Consider the following 9617-nt stretch of genomic DNA (forward strand, 5'->3'; position numbering starts at 1 on the left):
GATGAGCTGAGATCCGATAGGGGATTCTTCTGGATTTTGCCCCCATTTGGAGCTTTTATAAAAATTTATTCTCATTATATATGTCTTGGTTTAACATATTATCCACTTGGGTTTCTGCTAACTAAGGTCGAAACCGGTAGTTTACCTACTGGTTTTAAATTGCAAAGGAACCGGTAGCTAATCTATCGGTTTCATAATAACATAAAAAAATTATTTTTTTAATTTTTAATTGAAACCACTAGTTAATCTATCGGTGTCATCTATTTTTTTCCGAAGGCTTTTATCAATTGTTCCACAGCAGGCTTTTCAAAAATTTCAAAGCAAAATTTAAAATTAGTCATTTTACTTTTAATTTTTTAAATTTAACTTCAAACATTAATCTTTAAACTTTACTATTTAATTTTAAAAAATGATTATTTAGACCTAATGTGCGAAATAGTATAAATTTAAACCTAATGTTTTTAAGCAAAATCAATTTTAACCTAACGTCACCGGAAATTTGAAAGCTTTGAGAGTTATTTAACTGTCACTTCAGATATTCCAAACATCAATTATCGATAGACTCGTTTGGATGGTTCGATGTGACAATTAAATAACAATTAAACCATTCTGTTCAAATTTCACTTATGTAAGATTAAAATTGATCATTGCTTAGGCCATCTCCAAGGGCTCTCTAAAAATAGAGAGCTCTTGGAAAATCTAGCTCCAATGGAGCTGGATAAGCTTGCGGCAAAGATGCCGCAAGCTTAGTGGTACTGTATATATGCGGTACCACCTTGCCTTGTGGCATCTTTGCCGCAAGGCAAGATACTATATTTTAAATTTTTTTTTTTGAAATCTGATTTATTAACTTAGTTAATTTATTTTATAGAATATTTGTTTTATGTTGTTTGTTTTAAATATTTGTTTTGGTTTTAAATATTAATTTCATGTATATTTAGTTTTTTTTGTAAATGTATATTTATTATTTATGTATTATTTTTTAGAAGTATTCGTGTTATTTAATTTTTAATTGTAGTGTTATTTTATTTTTTATTGTGTTGTATATTTAAATATTAAACTATAATTATAAAAACATTTAAACATTACACGAATTATAAAAACATTACAGGAATTAGAAAAACATTACACGAATTAGAAAAAACAAAAATAAACTAGAAAATAATTATCATTTAATTATTTAGTTTAAAATAAAAATATTAAATTATAAAACGTGATAAAAATTAATAAATGGTGATTCAAAAAAAAAATTAATAAATGGATATAAATGTTTTTTTTTTATAAAGATTGGGACGGTACGGGAGCAAGAGCCTATAAAGAATATAAATGTTATGTGAAAAATGAATATAATAATAATAATAAAATATTTAAAGAGTGTATAAAATAGAGTAGATGGTTGAAGAAGTTTTACTTTAGCAACTCTATATTTAAAGATAGAGTATAGAAAAATGAAAATAGAGTAGGTAAAATAGAGAGCATGGTTGGAGATGGCCTTAAAAATATTATGGTTAAATTTATTATTTCAAACTATAGAAACCATAACTGTAGTGTGATGTGAATGTAAAGAAAATGTAATAAAATATAATTTCAAACACATTTGAAAAAATAAAGCATTTTTAATTTCAACCTAAAGGGTGTCTGGCGAGTCTCGAACCGAAAAATCGGATAAACTATCAATAAAAACGTTTATCATGTATAAGTTAATCACAAAAAGAAATATATTGTCAAAATATTTAAAATATTTACTGTATTACTAATATAGTTACAAATAATTAACCAAAAACGTATGAAACTCTTTCAATTTATCCACAAACTCGTCTAGAAGATTCGATGTGACAGTTAAACTATTTTTTTCAATTTTTAGAAACATAAGGCTAAAATTGATCTTGTTTGGAAACTTTATGGTTAAATTTATAATTTCAATCTGTAAAAACTATAATTCAAACTGTAATGGGACTATCAATGAATTGTAAAAAGCCTAATATAAACTGTAAAAAGTATAATTTCATATTAGGAATTTATAAAAACGATCATAATACCAAATTCCTCTTCCAGGACACAACGATAAAATGCGGAAATAAAACACGGAATACAGAAATAAACAAACAAGAAAAAACACAATAACTTTTACAAGGTTCACCACATAACAGTGGCTAATCCTTGGAGTTACTGCAAATAGCTCTTTGCGCTATAGGAGAATGGAGTACAAGTATTACAACACTCAGTCACTCACTCACAACCCAAAACTCAAGTACACCCTACTCAGTTTTGATCACACACAATTTGCACAAGTGTGCAGAATGAGAATCTAAGTAATACTTCTAAGCAAACACTCACATCCTTTTTGCAACTCTCTATTTCTCCAGAAATATGTAGCCTCTATTTATAGGAAGTAAATAATGATACCAAAGGGTGTGATGCTTCTTAAACTCCACCTACAATTAATATGTTATAGAGATCAAGAAAATTTTTAACTTCTTGACTAGGTTCAAAGCATAATCCTCCATCTTCTTAATATAAATGCTTCATTTAATATGCAAATAAAAACATACATGCACCAATTTCCAACATTTCAAACTCACGTTCAAAAGAATAAAACATTTTTAATGGAATTAGATGTTCATTACTAACTAATTTAACAAAAAATTAATGAGTTCAAAATTAAATTAAAATTTTAAAAAAGACAAAGAACTATTTCTGAAATTTTTGTTCAAAATTTTGAAAAACCTATCACAAGTGAACCAATAAACTAGCTACCGGTTTCACTTGAATTAGAAACAAAAAATTAATTTTTTTTATAAAATCGGTAGTTAATCTACCGATTTCTTTACAAAATAAAACCGGTAGCTTTTATTGGTTTCGACTTTAGTTAACATAGATATTACCTATTACATAGGTTAAACTATGACCTATAATGGAAATAAATTTTAATAAAAGTTCCAAATAGTGACAAAAATCCGCCAATTTAGACTTTAAGAGGACTACTAATTAATGAAGCACAAAATAGTTTAATCTCATGAGTGGAATATAGTGTACCTTGAGGCCTTGAGAGCCCTTTATATATAAATGTGTAAGAATCCTATTTAGAATAGGATTAGACTTTTCACTTTGCTATTTAGGAATGAAATAATAGGAGGTCTTTTTAGTAAAATATGAAAAAATCTTAAAGAGTTATAATTCCTCTAAAATAGGAGCAAGACTCCTAATTAGGAAATGATTCAATTGTCCTAATTAACTTAGTTGCGCTTAATAGGCCGGTTTGGCTTCCTATCTGCCGGCTACTTACCTTACCCACGCTACACTTCCACTGAAAGTTACGCTTGAGCAAGATGCATTGTGATTTCCTTTCCTATGGACGCATCGGAATATGATCCGGAACGAAAAGAGAGAGAAAGGCTTTTTTCTTCGGCAGGCTTTCTCTTGTAAATGTAAAGCCAAAAACGCCCCAAAACAAGATACAACTATTAGAAGTGAGACATGAACAATAGAACCTGGCTGGATCGGGGCTGGGATAGTGACGTCCATTCCTAACCAGTTCCGAAAAGCTTCGCTCATACTGGAGGGAGAGCATCCCCGTAGTATTTCTGGAAACATGTTCCTAAATCCAACACATCATAAAATATTTGGCCAAATACCTCTCAAACCAAATCTAAAAATATCAACAAGGAAAATGTCAATATTTTTTTTCTTTCTTTTCATTTCTTCAATAACCCTTCTTTTTACACATAGAGCTTTAGGGAAGATTGTTTTGACAGACTATCTTCCTTGAAGATTAGCCTTAATTTTATTTTAATGTGCCTCGGTTAATTAAGACATGAAAATGCTCTTCACCTCTTTCTTTGGTTACATAAAATAAATAAACAAAAGCTTGACAAAGATTCATCAACTTACATTTGTAGGTTGTCTCAAAAAAAAAAAAAAAAAAAAAAAAAAAAAACTTACATTTGTAGGCGCCATTTTTTCAATTTGGCTCAATCATTCTTAATTTCTACCAAATTAATTGATTCAGCATACATAAAAACACATATGAACTATATGGTTATTATTTGGTAAATAAATTACTAGTTTTCAATCAAAAAAAAAAAACAACTTACTAGTTTATAGTTTTTTTTTTTTTTTTTTGAAAAAGGTTTATGATGTTATAGTTAAACAAACAAATTAAATTATGTTTCAACTTAATACATACGGAATATAATGGAAAACTAAATGAAAATAGAAAAGTAGAAAAATAGAGTTACCATAAAAAATGATATTTGTTTCCAATATTGTCCATCATGATATAAATGTACCTAACACAGCGGATATACAACTATCTAGATATAGGATACCCACCTAAATATATATATGCAACAATTTAATTTACTACTAGTATTAATTAAGAAACGATATAACGGAATTAAAAAACTAAAATCCAGTATTAATTAAATTCCAAATCAGCACAACCATCACAATCATCCATCCCCCCTCTAACGTTGCCATATCAAAAATCAATCAATCAAACGTTACAGGGGGAAGAACTAAATCTATATAAAATGCAAGAACTACTTGCACCTTTAAATTATTATTTTATGAGTAATAGGTATTTCCTTTTTTTCTTTTACTGTGTCAAATAAGAAAGTTATATTTTTTGTTTCTTACATAATTATATATATTTATCAACTGTTTGTAGCTAGATGGCAATGGTTGCTTGGTTGATTATCATCTTCGTCTTTTCTACTGCTGCTTACTCTTCTTCTGGGTAAGTTCTTAATTTATTATGGAAAGTCTGATTTTAGGTCTAAAATCTCCTGCCTTTAAGTTGCGTACAAAATGTATCTGAACTCTGAATTTCAAAACGTTATAACTAATTTTTTCAATTTTTTTGTGACAAATAAGCTCTCAAATAAATCAATATATGTGATTTTTTGAGAGTTTTGGGAGTTCATTTTGCCGTTTTGTAACATTCTGAAATTTGGAATCAGTTGTAGTTTTTTTTTTTTTTTTTGTTAACAAAAGTTTAGGTAAGGGTAAGTCCACCCACTCCCAAGGTCAGGACAAACCACAGACCTCGATGAGAGTTTACAGTAGAATTTACAGATCACCTATCAATGAGGGCTAAATTTTGACGGAGGAATCCCTCTATTAGTTTCTAAACAACTTGAAATCTAGAAAATGTATCTGGACTTGATTTTATTAAAAAGTGTTGCATGTTATATTGCTAATATACATATAAATGAAATAGAGATAATTAAGAGAAAAATAAAACTGAATTTTGATTTGTTGGTATGCAATTAATTAATGCAGGGAAGTTTCATCCATGAATTCCTGCTCATCTCCTGCGGTTCGGCTGTACTGGAAGAAGCACAGAGTAATTATTATCTGCTGATCCCTTTCTTCTTTTTTTTATAATGCATAGTATGCTGATTTCTATGTAAATACATGTTCATTTGGACAGTTACATTTAAGTTTATTAAATCTTTATCTTAAGATTTTAATAAACCTAATCCTAATTATAAATGACTTAATTTATTTCATCATTAAGAGTTCAGATAAACATTATTACTACAAAACACGTACTCTTATTTTAAAAGTTTAATATAATACTAATTAATTAATTAATTACTTAATTGCAGATGGTGTTAGATAATGGGATAGTGCAAGTAACTTTATCATGTCCAGCCGGCAATATATTTGCAATAGCATACAATGGAATTGATGCACTTGAATTCCACAACGGAGAAACTAATAGAGGGTAATTTACTATATTTTCAGAATAATACACGACTAATCAATTAATATCTACTTTTTTAATACAATTATCCGATATTAATCTCTCTTTTGATTGATCGGATATATATAGGTATTGGGATATTGTGTGGAACAAGCCAGGAACTCGTGTAGCCTATGACAAGTAATTAACTGTCCTTAAATTTGATTATTTTATATATGAAAATTAAAAATAATAGTTATAAAAAAAACAGATTAAGAGGAACAAATTATAGTGTGATAATGGAAAATGAAAACCAAGTGGAAGTATCATTTACCAGAACATGGAGTGGAGGCAACTCCACAGCCCCTCTAAATGTAGATAAGAGGTAATTAAATTAATTCTTTTCTTCTCCCCAATTAAATTGGAAATTACAAAAATGGAACATAACTTAATAAAGTGTGCAATGCAGGTATATATTGAGGCGTGGGAGCCCAAGGATTTACGTGTATTCTATATTAGAACGCTTACAAGGATGGCCGGATGTTGACATTGATCAAATTAGGCTTGTTTTCAAGCTTCAAACTCAAAAGTACTATACCTAATTTAAGTCTATATTATATATAACTAAACTAAACTAAACACATCTTAAATTGAGTAATTAATGAGAGTGTTAATGATACTAATGCAGGTTTAACATAATGGCATTATCGGATGATAGACAAAGAAGAATGCCTTCTGCTAAAGATCGCAGCAAAGCCAAAAAACTTGCATACCCTGAAGCTGTACTATTCACTAATTCAACCAACCATCACATTAAAGGAGAGGTATGTCTTTTCGTGTTGTGGGAAAAATTGACGTGGGATAAAGTTGATAATTGTTCGGTAAATACGTAATAAAAGTTTTGATATGAATTATAATTGTAGAGAAAAATAAAAAATATATATATTAAGTTATTTTGAAATTAAGTTAAAAGTTAGGATTGTTTTGTCCGGAAAAAAAATTAAGATAGATTCTGAAATTAAGTTTAAAATATCTTTTTTTTATATAATAATTTATAACATATTTTCATCTAGTATTTATTTTTTTGACTTGTGTATTGCGTAGGTGGATGACAAGTACCAATACTCAAATGAAAACAAAGAAAACAGAGTACATGGATGGATATCAGAAAATTCGGGTGTAGGATTTTGGATGATAACGCCGAGTGATGAGTTTCGTGCTGGCGGCCCCACTAAACAAGAACTCACCTCCCATGTCGGCCCCACTACTCTCTCAGTATGGATGGCCTCCCTCCACTCTACTCTATATATTTTGATTTTAATTTAATCTATTTACTAATTAAGAGATTCATTTGTATAATAGATGTTTACCGGTACCCATTATGCCGGGAAAGATTTAGATACGAAATACCGAAATGGGGAGGCATGGAAAAAAGTATTTGGACCTGTTTGTGTATATCTCAACTCTATTTCACCTCAAGATGACCCCTTTCTCCTTTGGGAAGATGCCAAAGAACAGGTTTTCTTTTTTTTAATCTATTCCATAACTTAAATTTTTTAATCCTCCAATGAAATGAAATTGAAATTTTAAACTTTAACTATGTAGTCAATAATTCATTTTAAAAAAATTATAAAGCAAATTTATTATTATATATTAATTTTAAGACTCGAATTTTGAAAATTAGATGTTGATTGAAGTGGAAAGTTGGCCGTATAACTTTCCTCAGTCGGAGGATTTCCCTTATTCAGATCAGCGAGCTACTATTTCGGGTCAATTGTTAATCCATGATAGGTATAAAGAATATCAATTTATATATTCTTACAATATTCTCAATAAAACTTAAATCTTTATTATTTTTTGGAATAATTAACAAAATATTGTATATCTTAATTGATTAATAGGTACATCAATGAAAGGTTAATGTGGGCCGGATTTGCTTATGTGGGTTTGGCAGATCCAGGAGAAGTGGGCTCATGGCAAACTCAATCTAAGGTCCTCTTGCACAACTTTGATTCCTTTTAATTAACCCTTTCACTAGTATTCCGGGTTTGATTTATCTGTTTCTGTTTACTGTTTACTATTAGCTGTTAATTGTTTGGTGTTTGATATTGCTAATAAAACATTTTTTATCTCATATTTAGAATTAAAAAATAAAAAACAGTTGCGAAAAATGAAAAAAAAAAAAAAAAACGCTAATTAGTAAAAGTAATTTTTGGCGCAGGGATATCAATTTTGGACGAAGACTAACAAGGAAGGTTATTTCATAATTGAAAATGTGAGATCTGGAAACTACAGCTTGTATGCATGGGTTCCTGGATTCATTGGTGATTGGAAATACAATCATGATTTACTTCTCCAACCAGGTATTATTATTAGCATTATGGCCTCTCATATTTTCTATTTTTACACATTGAGCCCTAATCTTCAAAAAAAAAAATGTAATTGTGTACGCAGGACAAGAAATGGAATTAGGTGTAGTTGTGTATGAGCCACCAAGAAATGGTCCAACCCTATGGGAAATAGGCATTCCTGACCGCACTGCTGCCGAGTTTTTTGTGCCAGACCCATACCCAACCCTTTCCAACAATTTATACCTCAATCAACCAACACACAAGTAACTATTCGTCACTAGCGTTTCTGCTTTTTGTGTCCGTTTTTGTTTCCATAAGCACTAACCAATGTTTTGATTTTTTGATCAGGTTTAGGCAATACGGACTATGGGAAAGATACACTGATTTATATCCAACCCATGATCTCATTTATACAATTGGCATCAGTAACTATACTCAAGATTGGTTCTTTGCTCAGGTACCCCGGAATATAGGAAATAAGACCTATGAAGCAACAACATGGCAGATCAAATTTGAACTAGAAAATGTAGATAAATCTGGAGATTACACACTCCAAGTAGCCTTAGCATCAGCCGCTGGATCAGAACTACAGGTATATAGGGTAAATTACATACCTGGTGTATAACTTTGTTCTTTTTCATGCTTTGGTCATAATTACCGGCCGTACACTTTAGTGGAAGGTCACCAAAAAGTTGTACATTAAAGGTTGTACACTAAAGTGTGAAATAGGACAAAGGTTATACGGTATATATAGTATTTAAAGAATCAAATTGAATCAACCAATTGATCATTTTGATAATAACATAGTTAAATTGTGGAATTAATTAATTCAGGTTCGATTCAATGACCGAAACAAAAGAAGGGCGCATTATACAACAAGACTAATAGGGAGGGACAATGCAATAGCGAGGCATGGAATACATGGATTGTACTGGTTTTATAGCATAAATGTCCCAAACAGATTGCTTAAAAAAGGAAAGAATACAATATATCTAACACAAACAAGAAGTGATAGCCCTTTTCGTGGAATTATGTATGATTACATTAGATTTGAAGGACCACCACTCACATCTTTACTTTCTGCAAACTCATACCATTTATGAGTTCAAATTATTTAGATCTTACAGTTAGGGGTTAATTAGTAAATGTAGTTAGTTAGGGGTACTTGATTACCCTTATTCATACTCATTACTGCTATATACACCAGAGAATATATACAGTGTAACGTTTAGTTCTTGAATGAATCAATCATGAGTTCTTTCTTTCTCTCAATCTTGTTATAGTACCGGAGCTTATATTTTCACAATTGTAGAGATTATTCTCTTCTTTTTCCTGTTTGAATTTTGTGCTCGGTTCTTCTTGCAATCCTCTTAGTATTTTACTTGCGACCTTTCTCTAGTAATCATGAAGGACCCAAAAGACGGATTACCAATAACACACTGAATACCAATAACAACACCACAGGGATCTATCTCACAAACAATCAACCAAAGTACAAGTCAAGTTCCAAATCAAAACAGCTAATATAAATACAAGAATGGAAATCTATACCACAATCAACAACACGAGATATGTGG

General features: G+C 30.1%; 1 protein-coding gene across 2 annotated transcripts; it reads left to right on the plus strand.

Annotated features, from left to right (window-relative positions):
* Positions 1-4634: 4634 nt before the first annotated feature.
* Positions 4635-9304, plus strand: LOC136230140 (uncharacterized). 2 transcript variants are annotated; one of them, XM_066019082.1, is made up of 15 exons: positions 4635-4738; positions 5284-5347; positions 5613-5731; positions 5840-5890; positions 5961-6074; positions 6159-6278; positions 6378-6513; positions 6794-6964; positions 7052-7207; positions 7374-7480; positions 7591-7681; positions 7911-8052; positions 8144-8303; positions 8389-8632; positions 8874-9304. In XM_066019082.1, exons 1-15 carry the CDS (start codon positions 4674-4676, stop codon positions 9141-9143), a joined length of 2010 nt encoding a protein of 669 aa, XP_065875154.1. In that variant the 5' UTR covers positions 4635-4673; the 3' UTR covers positions 9144-9304. The 2 variants fall into 2 exon arrangements, with proteins under 2 accessions (XP_065875154.1, XP_065875155.1); XM_066019083.1 differs by lacking the exon at positions 5961-6074 and having other exon boundaries at positions 4636-4738.
* Positions 9305-9617: the final 313 nt, after the last annotated feature.

The sequence above is a fragment of the Euphorbia lathyris genome, chromosome 5, assembly GCF_963576675.1.
Source record: "Euphorbia lathyris chromosome 5, ddEupLath1.1, whole genome shotgun sequence".
NCBI classification, from domain to species: Eukaryota; Viridiplantae; Streptophyta; class Magnoliopsida; order Malpighiales; family Euphorbiaceae; genus Euphorbia; species Euphorbia lathyris.

What these genes read in the sequence shown, in the direction of transcription:
- LOC136230140 (XM_066019082.1), top strand. Translation starts at nt 4,674, where the DNA reads ATGGCAATGGTTGCTTGGTTGATTATCATCTTCGTCTTTTCTACTGCT. An exon ending in TGTACTGGAAGAAGCACAGA is followed by an intron (nt 5,348 to 5,612) that starts GTAATTATTATC and finishes ACTTAATTGCAG; the next exon opens with ATGGTGTTAGATAATGGGAT. An exon ending in CATGGCAAACTCAATCTAAG is followed by an intron (nt 7,682 to 7,910) that starts GTCCTCTTGCAC and finishes TTTTTGGCGCAG; the next exon opens with GGATATCAATTTTGGACGAA.